The following is a 26,115-nucleotide window of genomic DNA, read 5'->3' on the forward strand; positions in this document are numbered from 1 at the left end:
ACCTGCATTGGCTCCATATTAGCTTAAGATGTGATTTTAAGGTTCTGTTGGTAGTATACAAAATCATGCAAGGACTTGCTCCCTCTCCCTCATATCTTTCAGATTTAATTTCCCGCCATGTTCCGGTCCGTAGCCTTTGCTCTGAAAATGTCGGTCTACTAGTGATCCCAAGAACCAAGAAAAGAGCCGCAGGTTCCAGATCGTTCTCCATTCGGGCCCCGGTGCTGTGGAATGCCTTTCACCCTGAGATTTGATCTGCAACCTCGGTGGAAATGTTTAAATCTAAGCTTAAAACACATTTCTATTCAATAGCGTATGAATAACCTATATTTTATGTTGACAATATCTGTATATTATTTGCCCTCATGTAGGTTTTAGATCAGGGGATGGTGTCATAATAGTCGTTTGCAATAGTCATTGATCTGTGCAGCCCTTTGAGACTCTTTGTGATTAAGGGCAACACAAATAAACATGACTTGACTTGCAAAAATTACACAAATGGTCGACTATTTTTTTTTCTCAACACTATTGTCAAATAGATTAGGACTAGTTTGGCCTTAGAAGTGGTCAAAGTATGTGTACAAATGGGTGGGTGTGAGGTAAGGGGTGCGGCGGAAAGGAGGAGTGTTTGATAAAGAGCTCAAGACAGGACTCTCTTAAAGCCACAGTGTTCATTTTTCAACTTAAGACTCCAGTGTTGCGTTTTCCATTTCACTCAGTTTCATTTATTCATTTCCTTTTTTTCCCTCATTCCAAAAATAGATGAGATTCTAATCAAATCTCAATCAGATCCAATTTCGACCTGTGATCATTTTCTGGATTGACCGGCTGGTGGAGATCAGTAGCTTAGTAATTGCAGTCTTTCAGTTTCTTCTTTTAATTATTGTTAATGTTTATGTTGTCCATGTTTGGTTTTTCGGTGCCCATTCAACATCATAGCAGCTTTGTTGTCCTGGAAGGGGGATTAACTCATGGGTGGTCCCTTCCCAAAGTTTCTCATTTTTCCTCTTGCTGTTTTTTTTTCATTGCCCTCATGAGATCCGCAGGTTCGAGAGCGTTCTCCATCCGGGCCTCGGTGCTGTGGAATGCTTTGGCCCCTGAGATTTGATCTGCAACCTCAGTGGAAATGTTTAAATCCAAGCTTAAAACACACTCCCACTCGATAGCATATGAATAACCTATATTTTATGCTGATAATATGTGTATTATTTGCCCTATGTAGGTTTTAGATGGGGGGATGTTGTCATAATAGTCTGTAGTTTGAAATAGTCTTTGATCTGTGCAGCCCTTTGAGACTCTTTGTGATTAATGGCTATACAAAAAAACATGACTTGACATGTAGGTTTGAGACCAGGGGATGTTTGTTACTCCTATAATTGAGGGCCAGTGGCGCCCTTCGAGACTCTCTGTGATTAAGAGCTATAAATGTGACTTACACACACATTTTGAACGTGTAATCGTGCCCGTGGTAGCATGATTAAACATGTATCGACAAGTGAAGAATGTGCCGAACCTGCAGGCAACACATGCAGGATTCACGGACAAGAAGGGGAATCTTAGAAAAGGATCGGGAGGAGGGCTGCAGAGCCCTACAAAGACTCGAGCTTTGTTTACCAAGCTGCTTCTCAGATGACACTCTGCCCCGCCTCCTCAGCACATAGCTTAAGCCAGTAGCGAGGCCGCTTTGTTGCGAGGGAGGCGTTGCTTTTGGGCTTAACCGCCTGGTTGCCTAGGGAACTGTGCAGCAGAGCCAGATGGGTCGAGAGGGGGAGGGACGATGAGTTTCCTCGACGAGCTGGCTCTGCAGAGTCACATTGGAGCTTGTCTCGGAGGCTTGAGCATCGAACGTGGCTGGGAAGACGCCTGGAACCTGGGTTAAGGAGCCTACGGGCCTAAAATACCACAGGAGGCCCCAGATTGAATAAAGCCACGATGGAGGAGGCGGGGACACAACACAGAGGCGGCTGCACTTCCTCCTCAGCTCCAGAAGGTAACACAATAGAGAAGGAGGGAGGAGGGGCTTCATGATTATGTGACTTAAGAAAGGGCAGCAAGCAGAATTTTTAGTATTAGTGCTATGTTAAAATTAATTCATCAATAAACTTAGATATAGTGAAACATGAAAATCATTGTCGCCAGCCTTGGTTTGCCAAAAGAGTAAGGCCTCTCCCGATGAATATATCTGCTGAGGGTCCCGCATGCCGTGTTTCTGTCTAGAGCGGTATAATAAGCATACAGAAGTGGCAGCGTCAACATCTAGTACACGTACAAAAACGTTGAAAATTCCTGAGAATTTTAGTCTGAATATGGCCAATAAAAAGTCCACTTAAAAAGTTTGCAAAGAAGACCTTGCGTATCATGGCAGTACCTCTGTGATGGATGAACATTTAAAGAAAAAGCATGTCAGACAATGGAGTGAAATGGAGTCTCCCTAATCTTGGTAAGATTCAAGTAACATTAAAGCAAACACTGTTTCGATGTCATGTACATTTTATACGCGTGTATTTCGCTATATAAGAGCACTTAAAAGTTATGCCAGACTGTGCTTGACAAAAATATTTGAAATTAAATGCATGCAGTTACTGTTTGCTTTCAAACTGAATGCACCACACAACATGCGTATGATATTAATTTTATTCTCAGTTCTTCTGCTGTACATTCTTGGTTTGCAAAGATAAAAAACATACCTGATTGTTTGTATGTCTTTACACTGTGCCTAGTTGGTCTTAAAAACGTCATTTATTTATTCTGCATGCTCAAAAATGTTTCCATTTCACACATACTTGTGTTTATCCTTTACCACATAATTTTATCAAATTCATGTCCAATTTGAGAAAAGAAATTCAGAATTATTCCACAAATTGTTTCAATAGTCGGTGACTAGTTGGGACTTAAAATAGTTGTTGGTTGCAGTCCTAGGAGATGGTCCTGTTCAAAATGGCCATCTTTACAATTTAAAACTTAATTGCAATCAAACTTAAATTGATATGCTGATCTGTTGCTCCTACTGATGGAAAATAATTTTACAATTTCTGATCATAGAAAGACAGCAAGACACTGGTTTCTGAGCATTTATCATTTTTGAGGGACATTAGATAGCCCATTTTACAGAATGATACCCAAATAAGATGTGTTGGTTGAGGGTCAAGTCAAGTCATGTTTATTTGTATAGCCCTTAATCACAAAGAGTCTCAAAAGGGGTGCATAGATCAAAGACTATTCCAAACTACAGACTATTATGACACCATCCCTTGTTCTAAAACCTACATGAGGGCAAATAGTACACTGATATTGTCAACATAAAATATAGGTTATTCATCAGATTCAGATCTACTTTATTGTCATTCTAGTACACGTGTATACAGAACGAAATGTCGATACATCTGACCCGCACAGTTTCCTTGAATGTACAGATATAAATAAAAGTTGTATTGTATTATGGCTACGTATAGTATTTTACCATAGTGCCGATAGTGCAAGAGGAGTAGCTAACCAGATGTGCAAAATGGGCAGTCAATGTTACTGTTTACCTGACTTGTTAACCTAACACTGTAACAATAACGCTGTAAGTACAATAGTGCAGAGAGCAAATGTGCAAGGAGTGGCAAGACATGCCGAAAAAAATGCTCGTATCTACCATTTTGCGTTGAATGGTTGTAAGTAGGGGAGCGTTTCTATACATATTAAGGTAAAAAAATGTATTGAAAAAAAAAAGAAGAAGACTTTTTGACTATTAAACAATTAAATCAATCATTTTAATTAGTGTTTGTATGTTATACTTGTCCCTTTCCCTTTGCACGAGTTTCTCCGGGTTACAGTAACAGTACTGGAAATGAGTTCAATTGTTTTTTGGCTTTTTTTATGCGAAGTGGATGAACACTACAATAGATAATTCTTAGTGAAGGAAAAAAATATGGAGGGGAAAAAAAGTATATAACTTATCATAATTTAATTGTGAGCCCCCGAAAGGACCCTCAGCCTTCCAGCACACGTTTTATGCCATTAATTTACTAGTCCGGCCGCCGTGAAAATGTTTTTCGAAAGAGACAATGTTGACTAATTGAAAACATTGTAGACAAAATAACCCACAGGTGGTTAGCAGAATAAAAGACCTCTGATAGTGTTTAAATCTATAACAGCTTTTCCTGTATTACTGTATTTATTTCCTGTAAACAGGCATCAAGGTGGGGCCGCTTGGAGTGGAGGAAGGCCGCCATTGGACAGACGACGAAGTGCGAGCGCTGCTGTGCGTTTGGGCTGAGCCCCGTGTCCGCGAAAGCCTCAAGACCACGCTCCACAACAAATATCTTTTCCAGGAGATTTCAGGCGAGATGCAACGCAGCTTCGGCGTGGTGCGCAACTGGCAGCAGTGCCGCACCAAATACAAGAACCTCAAGTACGACTACAAGATGGCTAAGAGCAACCATGCATCCCGCGGGGGCCGCAGCAGCCCCGGCAAATACATGAAATTCTTCCACGAGGTGGAGGCTATCTTGATGGACCGAGACTTGGACGATGGGTATGAAACGAGGGGGAGACTGTTCGGCGGGGAGCAGCTGTCGCAAAGCGAGATGGTCATACAGATTGACAACTGTACGTATGCCGTGTTTTCATAGCCCTTTTCATTTTTTGTAAAATAAATTATAACACAAAAAAATAAAGCATAGTATGGTGTGGACCGTTTTTACGGTTTTGAAGAGAAAACTCTTTGAAGATACCGAAAAAACTGGACTATGAATTACACCTAAAAACAAAATTTCTGCTGGAAATTTGAAGGCGCAGGAGGTGAAATAATCAGATGTACCTACTAGACTGGATATACGTTAAATAAAATTGGTAATGCATAATGACAATGGATATATTCTACAAAATATAACCCCATGGAAGTTATTAAACCAGAATTTCCGTTTAAGGAACTCTCGCTCTTACTGTAATTTTAATTTCATGCGTTGTATATGTTAAAGTAATTCACAAATGACCATTTTTGAAGGAGCGCAAAATAAGCGCCTTAAGGTCCGGGAAAAAAAACAAACAGTAATTGCCTTCAATTTAGATACAAATCCTTTTCTGGCTTTAGTGAGCAAGAGATACAACTATGTGCTAACAGAAACTTCTCAATGCTCTTTTGATTAATATTAATTAATAAATGCCATCATATTTTGTCTTTGGGGCAAACTAGTAAGTATCAACTGGTCTGTTAAAAAATTAAGTAGACGTGGGATACATTCACTTAAAAATAATTCAAACTGAACATTGATCACTGCAAAGAGTCTGGTAAGAAAATTCAGGGGAAATTAAGTAGACATAAGTCTCCTTTCAGGTAAAAAAAATGTTTTCAATGTCAAATAATTTTGCTCATTTAAAATATTTTCTTTCAAGTTTTACAATTTATCTTTCAAGAAACTATTCTTAGCTCATTTAAATGATTTTCCTGAATTAACTAGAAAACCAGTTAAACTTTAGTAAAACGATAAAATGCTTAAAATGAGCTAAAATAAATCTTAAATCATTAAATAGTATTTTTAACATTTTAGATGAGTTAAAAATATTAAAAAATTCAAAAATATAATTGCCAATGCAAATGTGTTCATTTTTAAGTATATTTTGGTTTCTTATTTAAATATATTAATATTTTTAAGTGAAATTAAATATTTGACAAAAAAGCTTACATATTTTGAAGAAAATATAATATCTGCTAGTGAAAATAATATAACTTTCCATTGTAAACATGTATTCATGTAGAGTTAACAAGGTATACAGTTCATTTAGTTGGTCATGATGGTTTAAGATAAGGCGATGGTGTAATTGTAATCCTGTGCAGTCCTTTGAGGCATCTTGTGATTAAGGGCTATACAAATAAATGTGACTTGACTTGCAATACATTTACCATAACTGCAAAACTAGATAGATAGATAGATAGATACTTTGTTCATCCCCGAAGGGAAATTCACATTTCAGTTAAATAGTATAGTAAAATAAGAAAATACTTGAAATGAGATTCAAATAAAACTGAATAAATAAGTTAAAATATTCTAATACCCTATGTAAGAATATTATAATATTAAAAATGTATGTATAGTTAATTCACACGGCAAGAAAACGCTTGTTTAATTGGCAAATAACTATTTTAAAAGTACAGGTATACTCCTTTTTAATTATAAAGACATTTTTAACATTTCTCAAATGAAATGACTTATAATTTTTTAAATACATTTAAAAAAAAAACATACAATTATCTGCCAGGAAAAACAATAATTATTAAACAATATATTTTTGCTCTGTGAGCGCTTATCGTCTGAAGTTCACATGGTAATAATGTAAACTAGAAAAAAAAATCCAACACATTTAAATAGACTATCAGTTCAATGTGGATGTATAGATAGGGAGCAAAAAGGGATTATAAAGCTGTATTGTAACCCCGAGATGTTTTCTTGTGGTGTATGAACCTAAATCAGCCTCAATCAATAACAATAACAGAAAAACTGTGTTTAAGAGGTTTAAAAAAGTTTATATCTGTGTTGTAGTAAAGTACAACCTCGTCTGGTTCAATAACCACCCCACCCTCCCAGAGCAACCAAAATACTGTAATACACCTTCTACTAATTTAATTGTAATGAAAACTGCTTTACAAATAAATTTGATGTTTTTAAAATAAATAGTCACCAGCAGGGGGCTCTATAAGCTAAATCTGAAGCGTGCAAAATGGTATTCACGTGCTGCACTCACGCGTGATGGCGCCTCAATCAAGTTGGACGTACTGTACTGCCATAAGAGATTTTACAGCTACAATGACTTAAAACATAAAATAGAAAAAAATATTACTTCAAAGGTTTTTTTTTTTTTTTTAGAAAGATGTTACTTTTTTGTGCCGGCAGTTGACAATGACATGGACTCCCAACCCTTATTACCATCCCTGGACTCTCCATCCGAGGACCCGTCCGGCACAGACCAGATCCACGTGGTCACGGTGCCGGACTCGGGTCGGAACTGGAGCGACCAGGAGGTCCGTGCGCTGATCCGGGTGTGGTCGGACGAGCACGTGCGGCGCGAGCTGGAGAGCTCCACCCGCAAGCGTGACGTCTTCACGCAGATCTCCAACCGGCTGATGCAGCAGGGCATCGATCGTGACTGGAAGCAATGCCACACCAAGTACAAAAACCTCAAGTACCTCTACCGCTCGCTCCAAAAGGGCAAGGTGGACGAAAGTGAGCCCAAGCGCCTCATGAGGTACTACGGCGAAGTCGATGCCATCATGAAACGCAGAGTGAGGGGCACACGCGGCGACTCGCGATGGCCCCCAATGCTCGAGATGGCCGAAGAAAGAATGCACAGTCCCGACTGGGTTTACCCAATGGGGGCGCAGGAAAAACAAGAGATGAAAACAGGAAGTAGTCATCACTTGTGGCACCCACAGGAAGTTTTCTTCGGTAAAGCCTTACATATTAGTCACTCCTCAGTTATTTTTTTCTATAATTCTGAAAATGTAGCCTCTCCCTATCTGTATTTCGTCAATTATTTTATGCAGTGGCCCCTCTACATCAGAGATTAATTTGTTCCCAGATCGAAATCGCATCAAGCATTTTTCACATCTCAAACGAGTTTTCCCCATAAGAAATACCTGAAAACCAATTAATCCGATTCCTGGCCTCCCAAAATCATCCTAGTTAACCCTAAATAGCTATAAAACACATCTTGCTGATTACTAAGACACATTCAATTAGTAATTGAACATTAAAAAAAGTTACAAGATAGATAAAATTATATTAACAAAATAAGTTGCAGGTTACATATTAGTTCTTAAAATGGAGTAAGTCAGCGATTGCTAAAGGAGCATGTATGAGTTGTGGTGGCGAAGTCAGAGAGGTGCCGGAGGAGTTAGGGAGAGAGGCGATAATAAAGGGAGAGAGCATGATAAGCAAACACAAAGCGTGGGATCAGGTTTGCATGGCGGGAAACGCATACGCAAACTAAGACGAGCGGATTCTGGCGATGAGCTTTCTCAAACAATTGGCCCTCTAGTGGCAGCATCTGGGATTTCTCTTAACTTGGATTTTCACTTGTATGTCAGGCAAGATTTTTTGCTCGAAAGAGAACTTGTATCTCAGATTTCTCAAGACTAGTGTAGTTCGATAAGTACCCACTGTACTTATTTCAAAAAATCCTATTCCATTTGAACTGTCAATAAAATATGGAATCTGGCACAATGTTGAGTGTAGTTCAGGGTAAGACATTAATTTTGTAAATTAGCCTTTTTAAAAATGAAGAATTTAAAAATTAGCTAAATCCAGGGATCAGAATGGAGATTTTCATTTTCAGCTGAAATAGCCAGCGTCCAGGAATAAACCAGGGCGGACAACGTAGTGCTTAGAAAACTGGCCTAAGTTATAATACTAATGCAATGAAAAAGAATAGTGCATTTTAACAATAGTGCAATGAAAATAAGTGCAATAACATTTAACAGCAACAAAATTGGGTATTTACTAGGGCTGCTACAAATAATCGATAAAATTGATTAAAATCTAATGATAAAAGCGTTGGCAACTAATTAGATCATTTATTCGTGGTATCACGTGATTTATGAGCCACTAAGTACGACGTTAAATCAGCGCAAATAAGAGTACACACAATTTTGATGCCACTCAAACTTTGGTCCAGCTGAGCACCCCAAGACCGGTTTTACAGAAAAAGTTATTTTACATTATTTTAAAATATTCATTTTTTTATTGAACATTGTAAGCATTCCAAACAAAATTAGCATGGAAGTTTCAAATTTTTAGTCTTTTACTGTTTCATCATGAAACAAAATTAACAATTTAAGGGAACAGATAGTACTGCAGAAGTAGAGAAAACTAATAAAAATAGATAAATAAAAATGAGGTATTAATTAAAATAATAATGATGACATGTTTATCTGTACACAAGGAGCAGATTCTTAAGAATATCATATATCATTTTCCTATTGGGAATGTTAAATCGTAGTCTAAGATTTAACCAAATAAACAAATTTGAACAACATTTTGAAATGTGGGTTTACATTTTTTTGACATATTTTTTTGTTGCTACATGTAAAATGAAATGTATTGCCCTTCTTTTTTCGTTTTGTGTGATAAGTCTAAATATAATGTAATTTTTGGATAAGGTAGAAGGAAAAGAGTATCTTACATACTTGCAGATATATAGCATATGTTTTTATGTATTTTTTGCTTATTGTCAAATTTATTGACAAACACTTGTTTTATAGAATATTCTGATGTTTGTGCACTAAATATAATGTGATCTTTGGATAAGGTGGAAGGAAAAGAGTATCTTACATACTTGCAGATATATAGCATATGTTTTTATGTATTTTTGCTTATTCTCAAGTTTATTGACACTTTTGTTTTGTTTTATAGAATATTCTGATGTTTGTGCACTATTCTTTTCGTTCCAATCTTCAATATTTGAACAAAGAGAAGAAAATTAAAAATGTTGGATTCATCGAAAAAATAATCGATCGATTCATTGATTATGAAAATAACCGTTAGTTGCGGCCCCTATGTTTTCTGTGTTGTTTGCAGGGTCGGGTCAAAGCAGACTGACTCCGGGCGACAATCCGTCCACCAGTCAAGGGAGGAAGAGGAAGGCGGACGATGAAGGTTTGAAACGAGTCTGACAAATATGAAATTGCTTCACATGACAGCCACAAGTCTTTGTAATTCTCGACTCGCCGACTGCACAGTCCCATGATTGGCCCCCTTAATCAAATTTGAAGGCATAGTGCTACGTTTGTCACTCTGGACAAAAAGGCCAAATTCCTGACGCAAGCACACAAACCTTTTTGCACTCATAGACTAATAACAATAAATCATGCTTTATTTCCCTTCCCACAGAAACTCTCCTAACACCAGCGAAAAAATTGGCGGACCGCGTCAACATTAAAGAAGAGCAGACTCACGTTCCGATAATCGAAGTGCTTTCGGTGTGCTCCATGGCTTACCAGCAGACGACGGTAACTATTCAAAGGATGATAATGTCACCTTTGCTTGTTTCGTACTGCTCATGGAAATACAGTTCCACTAAATCATTCTCGGGTAAAATGAAGATCACGGTACTGAGGTACTTTGGTGGAATTGAATTGCGTTGGTAGGAGAAGGAAGTGAAGAAAACATTTTTAATACGCGGACGTTGAAAAGCATCCACAAAAGTTGAGTTCTCTTTAGCAGCTAGCTACTTGTTAGCTGATTGACGCATTTACAGTTGTCATAGTCAATTTTTAAGAGACAGTGAGTAATAAGTGCCATCTTGTAGACTTAATGCAGTGGAAAATGTTTTTAGCATTGGCTACAGTGAGAGCGCACTTAGAAAGGTTATGCTTACAATTAAAACACACACATTATAGTATATATAAAATATACTACATATAATATTATTCTTTCTATTTTACTATGTTTCACCCTAGTTTTGTAGTACTTAAAGTAGTGACATTGTGTAGGATTTAGTGCCTCCTAATGGTAAAAAAAAAATATTGAATACATGAACTATCATAATAATGCATTTTTCCAAATTCCTTTAGGTCAAAATGTTTTTATTTGTTTTACGAATAATGAGCATCACTTAGAGGGACTTGACATGATTGGCCGTCATCTTGCTGACAAGGGTACCCCCAGAGGCCAAAAGCATAGCAAAAAAAGAGTCAGAATGGTGTGGTTTGGTCACTTTCAGTCTCTGTAGTTTGTATTCCTTCTTGTGCTTTGTAGTACTCGTTTTGGCTCTACACGATACAGTGGATCTAGTTGTCAAATATTACAGGGTCCCTTTTAAAAAATGAGCAAAACGCAACTAGCAAGACAATTTTGCTCTGTTTATTTTGTTATTTTAAGACAATTATTTCTGACAAAATCATAAAAAAAATGACAAATTATAGTTTACAAAGGCAGAATGATCTGTCATTAAAGCCAAATTGTATCCGACATGGCGGGCGCACAGGAGCTTGCTTGAGCAGCTAACAAGAAAAAGTTCCAAAAGAGCACGGCTAGAGCCCATCAAAAACTTGACAAAAAATATCACAACATTTTAGCGGACAGGTGTTCTTGAGCGTAAAAACAAAAATATTATTCTTTACCGCATACCATTGAAAAAGATAATTACGTTACAGTAGCAGATACAGTGATCCATGATGGTTTATTTTGCTTTTCTGCCCAAGTGAAGGTCAAATCAATACAGATTGCTTGCTTTTGTTTTGTTCTGAATGTGACGCATGAGTGCATATTTTGGATTGGGATGCAAGGTCGACCTTATATCAAAATAGAGATAAATCTGAAACGTTCTTTTGTTATTTTGCATCATCTTAAAGTTGTTCCCCCTCAGACAAAAAAAAACCCCTGAAAATATATATATATACCTGACTGCTATCCCAAATCACTTTCACATTAAAAAATGTATATATATTCCATATGCTGCTTTTAGAAAAACAATATTAAGTTTGAGGGCTAAACAATTGGGTAGAAAAAAATGGCACCGGGCCAGAGAAGAAAAGGCTACTTGATGTTTTTATTTTTTTATATATGTTGATAAGGGGTCTTAAATCTAGACATGGCACTCAAGGATAAGCATGTAATGTAAGATTACAAGAATAAAAGATTAAATACTATCAGGTTAAATGGACCAAAAAGTATTGCTTAGATAACTGGCCCACGTTATAGTATTATGCCATTTAAAATTATAGTCCATGGCAATACGTTAGAAAAAGATTAGATAAGCTGAAACATTTTTTTCTCGTTTCCATTTCCAGTTACCTGCCTAAGTTATGTTTAATTGTTTATAAAGGGACCATTTCATCCAATTGGTTTCAAAACACTCCAAATATACTGCATCGGCTCGCTACAGTTTAACTGTACGGGTCAGGTGTATCGACATTTCGTTCTGTGTGCATTGTTACAAAGAATGACAATACAAGTAAAATTATTATTATTATTATTATTATATCTATTCACGGAAAAAAAACATTAAAAGTAATCAAACTAATAACTCCCTTTTTGAAACACTAAATGTAATTTGCCTTGTAAAACTAATTGCAATATTTTTATTCCATGAAATTTGGATTTTTATGATAAATAAAATTGATTTTAAAAAGTGCACAAAAATGTTGGCGGGCCTGATCCGGTTTGCCATACTCTGCTATGCAGTATTCCCATTTTATTTAATTGGAAAAATGTGAATGTGTTCTTGACTCTAGCCACCTCCCACTAGGGCACAGGTGTCAAACAGGCGGCCCCGCAGGCCAGATTAGGCCCGCTAAGGGATTGAATCCGGCCCGCGAGACAACACTAAAAGAAGCGCAAGAGAAAAACAAGCTGCAGGTTGAAATATGTCAACTTGATGTTGCCAAAGCCAGGTGCCTCTCACAAAGACACAGTACTTGTATTTATTTCTCTCTCTCTCGCTCTTTCTCTCTTTCCACCCCTTTTCTGCCGCTATCTGTCTTTCACTCTCTGTGTCTCTCTTCTTCTCTTCCTTTGTTGCTCTTTGTCTCTTTCTTTCTGTGTGTCTTTTTAACTTCCTTTTTCCCTTTTCTCTCTTCCTACCCTTTGCGCTCTCTTTTCTCTCCTTCAGTCTTTCTATTTCTCTTTGGATTTCTTTACTCCTCTCCCTTTTCCTCCTCTCTCACAACTTTTTATCTCTTGTTTCTCACCCTGTCTCCCTCTCTCTTTTTCTTTCATTGTCCTGCCCTCTCTCCTTTTCCCTCCCTCTTTCTCTTATTTCTTTATCTCTCTTTTTCCTTCTCTTTAATCCACAAGTCCGGCCCCCGACAGAATGTTTGTTCTATCGTGTGGCCCCCGAGTTAAAATGAGTTTGACACCCCTGGTTTAGCGGGCAGAGATAAATCAGTCAGCGGACCTGATCCGGTTTACCAAACTTTGCTATACAGTTTTCTTGTTTTATATAATTGGAAAAATGTGAATGTGTTCTTGACTCTAGCCACCTCCCGCTAGGGTGATATGGCTCTGGTGTAATATATATATATATATATATATATATATATATATAAAATTGTACTCGTATGACTTTAATGCTTTGGAAAAACAAAAACCCTGTGTAAACAGTTACTCAGTTCATATACAGTATCGTATATTAAACAAATATTGAGAGAATTATATTTACTTTTGGAAGTAAAAGTTGAAACTAAGACTAATCCTACATGCCAGATAACTGACTCCTGTTTCGAACTCGAACTTTAATGAGTTAGAATGTGAGGAATGTTAAACCGTTGCTGACTTACGACGTCTGAGGTGAATCCTTCAAGGCATCCCCCCCACAAACGCGTCTCACTTCCACGCGAACTGGCTCGAAGTGACTTTTCAACTTGACGTTTGCAAACGACTAGAAATGAACACCGATGCTTTTTTTTGTTATTTTTCATAACTAAAAAAGTACGTACACGCACCCTGAACAACTTCCTAGCGTCGCCAAGACATTTCCGTTGACGTTACCTGTGCTGCAAGGCCACCAGGCCCAGGGTGAGCACCTGGGCCACCTCCAGTTGCGTGGGCCACTCTCCGGCCGCCACGCAGCCGAAAACGCCGCACTCTTCGCCGATACCGGACTCCTCGAACTCCATCTCGCTGCTTCGTCCGGTGGCGGTGCTGCTGCTGTTACTGGTGGTCCTGTGAAACCGCGAGGGAAATGTGCGCATGCGCAGAAGGCTTCTTCTCCCGCTGCCAAGACACGTGCGGACCACAGGAGCGCGTTTCCTACACGACGCAGTCGATAAAAACTTCAGTAACGTGTCACCCAATCGGTTTAGTGTGATAATTTCACGTTAGAGTCACATGAGTAAAAACAAAAATCACAAATTGGAGGTTATGTAACACGGGCCGCTTAAAACTTCAAACATACAGCAAGCATTTTGATGTGCAATTAACTTTGACAGTAAATCACCTCGTTCACTTCAGTCGAAAAGGCCGGTTGGTAGATGTATAAGACTATAACACAGCAACAGTGGGGGAAAAAAGTTAAATGTTTCCTCAGAATAATCCTAAAATTTGGTCCGGAGTTTTGAGCAAGAGCTATTAAAAAGGGCGTCACTCCAGCCATGTTGGACCAGTCCGCCTTCGTGATTGGTCCAAAGTAGTGCGTGAAGCGCTGCAATTGGCTGTCAGAGGACGTAAGAAACGGCCTACTTCCGTCTTGTGCTCTGCACGCCTGCGGCTCTCATCCTCACTTGACAAGTTTTTTGCGTTGTTCACTCCTTTTTTTGTGTATTTTCCGTGCAGTTTGACGGCGCGTCGGAGGAAAACATGGCACCAACACAAGGTAAAGTACTAAAACGATTTTTCTGTAAAAAAAAAAAATCCTCACAGTTTTGCATTCTTGATTTCGTGTGTGTTTCGTTTTATAAGAACTGAGCATCGGAGAGAAACTGAACGAGGGGAAAACCAAGCAGATCTTTGCGATCGTGGATCAGCCTGGTCTGGTTCTGGTGCAGTCCAAAGACCAGATCACCGCCGGGAACGCAGTGAGGAAAGACCAAATGGAGGGCAAAGCGGCCATCGCTAATAAAACCACCAGCTACGTCTTTGAATTGCTGCAGCAAGCTGGTAAAAAGGAGGGCAAAAAAAAAAAAGTTGCCACAAAAATGCCATGCATTCGCACGCAGCTGCTATGAATAAACGAGTCTATAAATTACTGTTGTGCAATACAACTGTGAAACTATTCTTAACTTGCAAAAAAAGTTAACTTTTTAGTATTTTATATTTATTACCAGACGAATGACATTTTTTTAAGCATAGTATTTAGATACGATTCAAACCTAGCTATCATTTTTTTCTCTGGCCTTTTTGGGGTACAGCATTAAACATCAAATCATTAACCAAAACAACAATTTCCACAAAATCAGCTATGCAATAATCATAAGCACAAAAAGGCTGAAGCAGAATGTTAGCGATGGGATGTTTTTTTTGTTGTTGTTAATGCAATTATTTTGGTCATATTTTTCAAGAAATTAGCACCTTATCAATATCTATAATCATGTTCTTTATAAGCACACTGTACCCGATACATTAACTGAAATGCAAATATAAATCTTCTACATAATAACAAACTTTCTGGCATCTACTCTTTTACTTATTTATTTGTATTTATTATTCGGAATGTGTCACTTTTTGGAAGTCTTCGGGGTAACTATGTAATGGAATATTATGAATATACCCCACAAAACTATTGTCATTTTAAGTTCTTTATATCCTTGCTATCATGGGGGGGGAAAACTCTGAAAATTCACTTTCGATTGTCCATTATCCAAATCTCCCCCGAAGGGTTTATTTAAGGGTTACAATAAATTAAGATGTTTTCTTAATCAGTCAATATTGAAATTGTTGCTCTCATGAACCAAAAATAATAATTTGGTGAGAATATTAGTGATTTTTCATCCTATTGGGGGAAAAAAAGGAATTTATATGACAGACTATATGTATTACTCCAAATATGGAATGCATTTTTTTTCTACTTAAGTTTGTTTGCTTGAAATATATATAAATAATCTTGCGATAGGCAAAACTGACACTGGGTGCTGGTACTGGCCTTACTTCCAAATGATATTTTCTTGATGAACCTTTGATATGAGCCACTGGTACTTACAGGGACACTGTGTAATATTTGACCACGAGTTTTTGCTTTATTGTCTACTGCAACCAAAAAGTGATTAAAAAAGTACAGGGAACAATACAAACTACTTACTCTTTCTTAATTTTTGCCCAGCCTTTTGTGAGGTTTTTGGGTACCCGTAGCAGCAAGATTGTGGACAATTATGTCAGCTCCCTCGAAATGAGGCTTATGGTATGTAAAATGGAAGCAGATTTATTGAGTTTTTTTAATGGACTTTTATATAATAGCTTGTCTTTTTTGCTTATTTTAAATCAATATTATTTACATTTTTAATGAAGTATGTTTTACTACTAGGAGGTGCCAAATAATACACACTGTCTTTTTAAGGCAAAAAAATGGCTGACATTGAGTAATTTTTCATCAGCTGTAGTTGGATTGAATTTTAATGTGTTTTAAAGGATTGAAAGTGCTTGAAAATACTTAAAAATTGACCCGTTTCTCCAGTCTGCTTAAAAATGACGCAGGCACTGCTCTCTGGTGTCTTCGCTTTACCATTGCATTTTTCTTCTCTGTGATTAACTGCAGTTGGTATTAGTTTGTACGGTGTTGTCCTCCAAAGCGTTATTAGAGAATTGGCTACGAATGGCTTTTCAAAAGTGCTTGAATTTGGCCTTGAAAAGGGTGTACGCACCCTTGGTATAGTTTGAGTGTCACAATCAAAACTTGATGTGATATCACTTCCTTTTGCCTCCTCAGGTGTCAGGAAAGTGTTGGCGTTGTTACAAACTCAGTCCGAGGTTAAAATCAAAGGTTTTCGAGTCTGGGGAATAAATCATTCTTTATATATATAAAAAAAAAAATCTTCAATGAACATGGAGTATTGCACCGTCGTGGTACCAATGTCATGTGCCGTCACATCAATTGAAACCTTGCGTGACTCTGCTTGGATTATTTAATTTGAACCCGCCTGTCCCCCGCGTGAGCATGAAAGCGGCACATGAGTGACTTGTGACTTTTCCTAACCCCCCCTTTGCAGGCATCAAGACTGCTTTTGTGCGTCAACACTCTGACACGGCCTTCGTGGCGGCGCATTGCGAGATGATCCCCATCGAATGGGTTTGTCGCCGGGTGGCCACCGGCTCCTTCCTTAAGAGGAACCCGGGCGTAAAAGAGGGCTACCGTTTCTCCCCGCTCAAGATGGAGACCTTTTTCAAAGTGAGTCCTTTGAAACATTCCTTGGTGTACTTTTGTCAAAGTGCGTTGAGGTTTGAGAATGATGGTGCACATTGCACCACAACAGTCAATGCAATACAATCATCTACATTTATCCAATGGAACAGTCAACTATTCTATGTGTAAAGCATTAATTTGTAAATAAGCTTAAAAGTCTTAATTCATTTTATTAAAGAGAGTTTACAAAAGTTGAAAAAATATTAACTCAAAAATATGGATATAATAGGTTTGAAGTATTTTAATGCAAATCAATATCTAAACATTTGTTATTTGTGTGGCAAATAAATAAAAAAATACAGTAAGGATATATCCAAAAATAATTAAATGTAATTGAAAAAAACAGGTGAGCTCCAAAGGTGGTCTCCTAATCTACATTCATTCAATGGAAAAGCCGACTATTGTAAATCATTGATCCACAAATAAAAACAAAACCATCTCAAAAGTCCAATTTATTTAAACAAAACCGTTACACAAAAGGTGAGAAATGTTTACTCCAACAAAAAAAAGTTAATATAATTAAAATGAGAAATTAATTTGAGGTATTTTGATGCAAAATATTATTTAAAGAATTAACAATACAAAATTATCCCTGAATCATGTTTGTTTGAAAACTGAACTGTATCCAAAAGAAAAACTGATATATTATTGCAGAAACGGTGAGTTCCAATACATGTACATTAATTCTAAAATTCGTGCAAAGGTACTCGACACAAAGAACCAAACAGTTGAGAGAAAAAAATGGAAACATTAAAAAAAAAGAAGAAAAATCAATGACGATATATTTTTTTAACTTTATAATTTTCATTACAATTTTTTTGTGCAAAACAAATGAGTCGCTATTAAAAACTAAAATATATTTCAAACCAGTATTTGGCATTTTTCAGGAAAAATATAAACATAGAACTTAGGCGGCACAGCGGCTGAGTAGTTGGCGCGTCCGCAGCACAGTTCTAAGGTCTGGTATCAAATCCAGCTTCTAGCCTTCCTATGAGTAGTTTGCATGTTCTCCCAGTGCTCTCGTGGGTTTCTTCCGGGCACTCCGGTTTCCTCCCACATTCCAAAAACATGCATGTCAGATTAATTGGCCGGTCCAAATTGTCCCTAGGTGAGACTGAGCGAGCGAATTGTCTGTCCCTGTGTGCCCTGTGACTGGCTGGTAAGCGGTCCAGGGTGTCCCGAGCCCACTGTCCGAAGATGGCTGGGATGGGCTCCAGCACCCCCGCGACCCTACTGAGGCTAAGTGATGCCGATAAAGGCTGGATGGATAGAACCTAATTCCTTTGCCAACCATGCTGAAAACGATTTTCAAATTTAAGATTTTATCTAAAAAGTACAAAGTTGTCAATGTTTTATTTTTTCTAGTGCTAACCATAAATTTCCAAAAAATAGGTGCTAAGCGTCGACTTGTTTTTCCTTTTCATGAAAGCAGCACTTCACCATTACGCTTATGTCGTGGCACAGGCATTCAAAGAAATCTCACAATTTCGATAAAGTAGTAAAGATTGTATTTATTGCATTCATTTTTATCATTTAATTTTTACAGTTTTTAATTTTGTAGTCTATGATGAGTCAAATCGTAACTAATTACTTGAGTGAAACACTGCAACACTTGTTTTGAGCATTCGTGTCTCCAATTAAAATTATTTTTGGCCCATTTCCAGGACGATGCCAACAACGACCCCCAGTGGTCGGAGGAGCAGCTACTGGAGGCCAAACTGTGCCTGGCCGGCCTGGACATCGGCCGTTGCGAGGTGGACATCATGAGCCGCAGCACCGTTGCCATTTTTGAGATTCTCGAGAAGGCCTGGGCCACGCAGAACTGCACACTGGTCGACATGAAGGTGCGTGCATTGAAAAAAATACAATACAGAGATCCTTAGGTTTTTGGGGTTAAGAGGGGCCAGAATCCTTCTTCGAAAAGTGAAAATCTGCAATGTAGCCTCTATAAACGCACCCAAGGGTCAAACTTACCTTGAGATGATGATGACATGACCAACTGAGAGTAGACTGTAACAAAATAACAGCTATACCTCTAGATGTACAAATAAAAACACAGAATTCTGAATTCCAGTTAAATGAATGGGCTTTGTGATTATATAAAAATGCAACAAAATTGGAGGGCTTCACGTTTTAGTGAAGGAAAGCGATTTTGGAGAGCGGCTGGCTAACTGCTCGTTAGCATCCAGGCTCCTTGGATTGTGCAAAGTCTCGATCAAAATACAATTGTCCCAAATGTAGCAGTTTCCCACCAATTATTATAGCTCCAGTTCATCCCCTTCATAGTTAATGGATCTGGCGTTGGTGAGATCAACAGACTCTGGTAGTTGTAGCAGTTGGCCGGAGCTGCCGCTTCTCTCCTGACGCAGCCACAATAATTTCTTCACTGCGCAGTTTGTTTTTGTTTTGGGGAACTCGTGTGGGGGATGGCGGGCTGCGTGTGAACACAATTATTTGTGCTGTTTCACTGACTGCAGCCCAGTACAGTCGCGCCCACCGATTACACACGCAGTCAATCTGCCCCGTGCAGCTCATACTGTGTGCTCTGTCTGAACAAAATGAATGGAACGTTGATCGATGACAAATAAATTCAAAATCTGGTAAGGATTTTGATCTGTGTTTTGTTTTTGTTTTGTTTGTTTGGATGGAGTTTTTTTTGTGTAATTAGTAGTAATGGCAAAATGAAGCCCCATAAAGGAAAGACGCCTTCAAAGGAAATGCTCCACACTCACATAGGGGCTCCAAGATGATCCATTACCTCAACTTCGTCATCATGTGGACAGAAACATGTATAACATGCTTGTGTAAAATATCTGAATACAAAAACTATATTTGAAGATTGTATTATGAGAGTAAAGAGTAAGTGTGTGTCATGAATTATTCTGTGTTACCAGACTTCCTGTGCGGAATTTGTATGTTCTCCCCGTGCTTGCGTGGGTTTCCTCCAGGCACTCTGGTTTCCTCCCACATTCCAAAAACATACATTTCAGGTGAATTGGCCGGTTCAAATTGTCCCTAGGTGTGAATGAGCGAGTGAGTTGTCTGTCCCCGTGTGCCCTGCGATTGGCTGGCAACCAGTTCAGGGTGTCCCCTGCCCACTGCCCGGAGATGGCTGGGATGGGCTCCAGCCCCCTCGCGACCCTAATGAGGATAAGCGGTACGGCTAATGAGATGAGATGACTTTGTACTTAAGCAACAAATTGAAAAAGGAGATTAAATAAAGTGCTTATTTTTTTAGAAACCAAAACAATTTCAAAGGTTTTGGACCCAGGTGATGAATTTTTTTTTAAGAGAATTTTATCTCCTTTTGAAAAGTCCTTTCACATGGTACATATAAGGAAGGGGTCCATAGATGTGTAACAAGTGCATATTTCTGTGATTCCCGGTGCTGCAGGGGACTTCCAACTCAGGGGGTGTTTCTTTTGCCGCTTTTATTTCAAAGCTAGCGAATCATTTCCCGAATCAGTCACGTGGTGGACCCGCTGTGCAGGCCTTCAAACGTCATCGCTTACGTCATCAACACACACCTTGAATCGCGGTTCATGAACCACTCATCTTAAATACAGGCTTCAGGGATTCAAGCCAAGGTGCACATCACTTAGTATTTAGAGCACATATAACAAGATCATGGCCTAAGGGACAAATCTGTCCCGCGACAGCTTTACAATGTCTGAGTGTATACAAATTAAAGGTTTGAAAGAGCGCTTTGACCAAAAACTACATTTCCCGTTATGCCCATTGACTACCATACCCACAAAGTGATTGCCCCGCGTCACTACACGGCAGTGTTTCAATATTAATGCCAATGAGGGGACTTGAGAAATAATGTATCGCAAAAATATCCAAGAACCTTTTTTATGTCGTTTCTAACATGCATGTGTAGAAAAAACATTTGAACGCAACTGTAAGATTATAAATCATTCAATTGCATTCATACATTCTATTAGGCCCGTGAAGGACAACTATTACGTTAACGTAGCCTTCATTGAAAATGAATTGGAGATTACACGTTTCCTCTATTTTGGGGGTGTAAAAGTGTAGGTTTTTTTTCTTTTTATTTTGCAGAAGAGGGATTTTCTTCTATAACGATGAGTCAGATTAGTCATTACTAGTATTTTTTTATAATTGATACTTATCATACCCACAAATACGATAGCCGTTTCCATACTCGTGGCTAATATCAGCTTTCTCCTACTGGCTAACTTTAAAATCATTAACTTGAATTTAGAAGAAACGGCACATTATTCCATCGTAGTTAATTTCATGTAATTTTAAGGACTATTCCAGAGTAATAATTGTATAATACATTTTATTTCAGAGAGCCTTTCAGTCGCTCTACACAGAATATAAAACTAGAATGAAATAAGCAATAAATACTAAAATAAAAAGTGAGTACAGTTAAAAAATGGGTTGGGGGAGTATGGCATGTAAGGCAGTTTATTATGGGAAGGAAAGTCTGAAGAGATGAGTTTTGAGTCCGGATTTGAAGATCGACAGAGTAGCGGAATTTCCGAGGTCAGGTGGTAATGAGTTCCAAAACTAAGGGGCAAAGCAGCGGCTGAAAAATCTGCTCCCCATGAAATGTTATGGTACTCATGGCATCAGTATTTGGTATTGGTATCTGTGACAAATAAAGTTCATCAGTTAAAAAAAGTAGTATCAAGCATATCCATATTTAAAATGCTTTAGTTGTATTAAACAACACTGTATTTCACTGTTTCAAAATTGAGTATCTTTGTGTATTTTTTTTTTTTCTTGTGCGCATGTAGGTGGTAGTCATGAACATGTGATTTTTGGTGTATAAGTGTGACATTTTTGTGTTTGCTAGCGTCAGGTATATCGGTGTGGTTATTTGCGTGTGATTTTTTTTGTAGTAAAATGAAACCGTTAAAAATAGTAGCGTAGTAATAGATTTAATAGTAAAATATAACATATAACAGTCGATTTATTTTATCACCTTTTTTTTTGTCTTCCTCACAAAAATACAGTTTGACACTGCTGTTTGAGCGAAGAATTTTAATAACAGCAATGATTTCCTAAGGCTCGTCATTTGTCTCCCAGATCGAGTTCGGCGTGAACGTGCAAACTGGGGAGATCGTCCTGGCAGACGTGATCGACAACGACTCGTGGCGGCTGTGGCCCGCCGGAGACAGAAGCCAGCAGAAAGATAAGCAGGCGAGTCTTTAATTCCATCATTGACAACATCACGGCAAACTGATTGTCTGACGTGTGACCCAAGGACTTTTCTCTCGGCCCCTCCAGGTTTACCGAGACCTCAAAGAGGTGACCCCCGAGGCCATGCAAATGGTGAAGAGAAATTTTGAGTGGGTCTCCGAAAGGGTCAAGGTGCGACAAAGCTTTTGATGGAATCAATTGTGCCTAGTTGCTTTCCGATTGTATTTTGAACTGTGTCAAAGGAAAGCTAACGTAAACAAATCTTGTATTCTTTAGTTGGTGTTGGCCAGACCTTTTGGTTGCTGAGTTGTGCATGTTTTTAGTGTTTGGTGACCTTAAGGATTTTGAAAAAAGTTAAATTGTTGGCCTGGAGAGTGATGGCGCCACCAGGATCAACTTGCACAAGACACACCATAGGAAATTGGCCAAGTTGTATAGTGGTCTAAGACACATTAATATTCTCAGAAAATGGCGATATTTAACTCAAATGTACTTGATTGCAAAAGAGGTAAAGAAATTATGGATGATTATGATTAAAAAAACTGAAAGTATCCCTAAATAAATGTTAAATATTTTTAACTGAAGGATGAAATTGAAATTTTCAAATTAAAATGAAAACATTTTAAAAGCAAAATCTCCTACTGCATTGTAAACAAGTTCTGATGTTTTGAGTGACGGCAAAGAGCCGAATTTTTTAACTGTTAGTCAAAGAGCCACACACACGTATACAATTTAAAACGTATTACTTCCCATAACACACTACTCTCCTTACAATACAGTATTGTTCTTGTGTTAATTTCAAGGAAAGTCTTCACCCTCAATACACACAAAAAACTAAACATGAAGCAAGGTAAACAGCCACAGTATACAGAAAATATGATGAGGCAAAGAGCCGCATTCTTATTTTCGGAGGAAAATAATAATAAGCAAAAAAAAAAAGTAGTGTGGTTTGGTCACTTCTATCCTCCGTAAATTGTATTCCTGCTTGTGCTTAATTAGTTGTCAGTTGCACTACACAATATAGCGACACCTAGCAGTGTTTATTTTACCTGTGAAAAGTGATGGGTCCCGGGGACTCGCATGCTCAAAAATCTATGGGTCCCCAAAATTTAGTGTTATCGAGGTTGAAATTGTTAATCTGTGACAAATAATATAATAAAATCTATATATTCATTCAGTTTTAATCATCAAATTATTAATTCGCTTTCTGAATCAAATTATTGTTGGTAATATACTGATTAAAGGGATAACCACAAACCTGTCTATTTTTCATTTTCTCATTTTATACTTCCTTTTTTTCTTAACTTCTTTATACAACATAATAATTCGTAATATAATGCATCAAAGCAAGTGAGACGTTTGAGAGACGGCTCTCTTGAATGAGTGGAGCCGAAAAAGCCGGTTCTCTAAAAAGAGACTGACTTTTCACTACATAACTCGAGATCGGCGTGTAGACGAAAACTCGAACCGCGAGACCAAAACAACATCTGCCGGATCTGCCTGACGAAAAGTTTGGAGTGCAGTAAATCTTTGTTTAAAAAAAAAAAAAAAAAAAAATCTAATCGGGTAATAATGACAATTTTGTGTCAAAAAATTTGCGTCGCGGGCACGCATGTTGATTTGAGACTTTGCGTCCCCAGCAAAAAATGATGCGTCTAGGACGCGGGCAAACAAGAACACTGACCTAGTGGTCAAATAATACCTTCCCCAAGGAACTGACCATTATTAATTAATTATCCATATTATGGTGTCTTAACCTGCATTCAAGCTTTTGAGTCACAATGGCGCCACTCACTGCTGTGACATGCACACGACTACCATCAAAATGTATTGTTTTTTTTTTTTAAGTATCTACTGTACTTCGAAAGGTAGTTTTGTGTGATTTTTAAGTCTGTGATCCTGACCGCCTTACATTTTGCCTCCGCAGCTTCTGCTGGAGTCTCAAGCCAACGGACGTGTGGTGGTCCTGATGGGGTCTACCTCCGACATGGCCCATTGCGAGAAGATCAAGAAGGCGTGCAGCTCGTACGGGATCCCGTGCGTGATGCGTGTCACCTCAGCGCACAAAGGCCCGGATGAGACGCTACGCATCAAAGCTGAATATGAAGGTTAGAATTGAACAAAAGAATTGTCTTTACTGTCATTGACAATGCAATTTTGGATACACACGTAATAATGTCTTATTCCGTTAGCTTACCTGACTCCTCAGCCTCCACTAGAATTTTAATTAGGACTACATTCAATGTTCCCTCTAATTTTCCACGCGTCTGAGCGTTCACACAGTCTGTGAGCAAGGCTTGAAACAACAGTGAGCAACCACAATCCAAAGTGTGGCAAGATAATTAATTATCAAACATGTCCCAAACTTGACATCAAGTTACATTTTGCTGAGTTTCCGGCAATGCAAAATTATTTTTCTCTTTTGAATGAATTGACTCATGTACTATTGCAAAGGTTGTACGGCCTACAAACGTCGTTTGTTCTTACAATTCTTTCACAAGATATCCATTTCTTTTTATTTCCTAAAATATTTTGCCGCATAATATTAACATTTTTGGGGGCTTATTTAGTCAGTTGTAAGATGCAGAACTGTACTTAATCACATTTTTAGTGGAAGTACAAAGTTGGCAACAAGATTTACTTCATATAATTGGAAATTATTTGAATGCAACACAAATTTTTTCTTTTTTCCATGTTTTTTTCTTTTTTTTAAATTCCTTTAAAAAAATCTCATTGTGTTTATTTTTTCTGAGCTCTTACTTTTTTCTTTTTGTTCTCTATTTACTTTTTTCCTACATTTCTTTTTTTTTCTGGCTTTTTTCTAAATTTTTCCTTTTTTTCTTTGTTTTTTTTCTCAGCTTTTCACTACATTTTCATTTTGGTATTTTTTTCTTTTTTGTTCTATTCCCCCCTTCCTTTAAGTAATTTTGTGCATAATTTTACACAATATTTGGTCATGTTGGGATAAAAGAAGCAAAAACAACCTAAAGAGCCGGTTCCTTTTAGTGAGCCAAGCCGAAGAACCCGGTTCTCGACAAACTACTGACTTTACTTTTCAACTTTGTTCGACATTGACTTCAAAATACCGCATTTAGGACACAACGTCAGGGGAACCCGTGTATTTTTACCTTCATGCACTGTAACTTTGACTTAAGTCGCTTCTTAATTAGTAATTTTGAGCCCTCATTTTTTGTGCGCTGGCTAGATTTTCTTGTGCGCTGAAAATGTGCGAGCAGTGCGCAATTGCGCACGCGCGCAGCTTTGAGGGAACACTGACTACATTAATTCATAATATTGAGTTTATGCTTGTTCAGGTGATGGCGTCCCCACAGTCTTTGTGGCGGTGGCTGGGCGTAGTAACGGCCTGGGCCCCGTGATGTCTGGTAACACGGCTTACCCCGTGATCAACTGCCCGCCTGTCACACCCGACTGGGGCTCCCAGGACGTGTGGTCCTCCCTCCGTTTGCCTAGCGGTGAGTAAAGCTTAAAATTCAATTTAAAGCATGTTAAAGTGTTAAGATAGCAGGCAGCACAACGGATGATTCATAATTTAGAAGTCCCTGGTTCAATTCCTGCTTGCCTGTGTGGAGTTTGCATGTTCTCACTGTACCTCTATCTATTTTTCTGGGTACTTGAATTTTCTCCCACATACCGAAAACATGCATGTCAGGGCAATTGGCGAGTCAAAATTGTGTGGCCTTCTATTGGCTGTGAACCGGTCCGGGGTGTCCCACTGCCCAAAATCCTCTGGGATGGGTTTCAGCACTGTGACCCTAGTGAGGATGTTGATGGAAAATGATTGAATTGCTGAGATAATAGTTTCTTTTTGACTGCAGGTTTGGGCTGCTCCACCATCCTCTCCCCCGATGCGGCCGCACAGTTTGCGGCTCAGATCTTCGGTCTGAGCAATCACCTGGTGTGGTCCAAGCTCAGGGCCTCCATGCTCAATACCTGGGTGGGCCTCAAGATAGCTGACAAGAAGCTCCAGGCCTGCAGCCTCTAAGCCCTCCAAGTTGTGGCCATCATCCTTCAGCAAGCTGAATTAATTTCTTCTGACTAATCACCACCAGCGTTGATCTGCACTGCAGTCATTCCAATAAAAAAAATATATTAAACTTTGTATTGAAA

The 26,115-nt window shown here is 38.4% G+C and overlaps 2 protein-coding genes across 3 annotated transcripts in view; one reads left to right on the forward strand and one right to left on the reverse strand.

Moving 5' to 3' along the window:
* The window catches only part of ppat (phosphoribosyl pyrophosphate amidotransferase), a 27,097-nt gene extending 13,013 nt beyond the window's left edge, over positions 1 to 14,084 (reverse strand). The window contains exons 1-2 of the mRNA XM_088348805.1: positions 13,917 to 14,084; positions 13,470 to 13,728 (exon numbers count right to left, since the gene is read on the reverse strand). Of these exons, the coding sequence (XP_088204931.1) occupies positions 13,470 to 13,728; positions 13,917 to 14,073 (416 nt within the window). The 5' untranslated portion in view covers positions 14,074 to 14,084. The remainder of the gene's footprint in view (positions 1 to 13,469; positions 13,729 to 13,916) is intronic.
* paics (phosphoribosylaminoimidazole carboxylase, phosphoribosylaminoimidazole succinocarboxamide synthetase) lies at positions 1,754 to 26,115 on the forward strand. 2 transcript variants are annotated; one of them, XM_088348803.1, is made up of 14 exons: positions 1,754 to 1,990; positions 4,177 to 4,593; positions 6,876 to 7,427; positions 9,558 to 9,635; positions 9,870 to 9,988; positions 14,253 to 14,292; positions 14,379 to 14,576; positions 16,619 to 16,797; positions 18,477 to 18,656; positions 21,874 to 21,987; positions 22,075 to 22,158; positions 23,915 to 24,095; positions 25,302 to 25,460; positions 25,824 to 26,115. In XM_088348803.1, the coding sequence occupies exons 1-14, from the start codon at positions 1,933 to 1,935 to the stop codon at positions 25,988 to 25,990; spliced, it is 2,526 nt and encodes an 841-aa protein (XP_088204929.1). In that variant the 5' UTR covers positions 1,754 to 1,932; the 3' UTR covers positions 25,991 to 26,115. The 2 variants fall into 2 exon arrangements, with proteins under 2 accessions (XP_088204929.1, XP_088204930.1); XM_088348804.1 differs by lacking the exon at positions 6,876 to 7,427 and having other exon boundaries at positions 1,761 to 1,990.

Source organism: Urocampus carinirostris, chromosome 12, assembly GCF_059441175.1.
Source record: "Urocampus carinirostris isolate Australia breed hairy pipefish chromosome 12, RoL_Ucar_1.0, whole genome shotgun sequence".
NCBI classification, from domain to species: Eukaryota; Metazoa; Chordata; class Actinopteri; order Syngnathiformes; family Syngnathidae; genus Urocampus; species Urocampus carinirostris.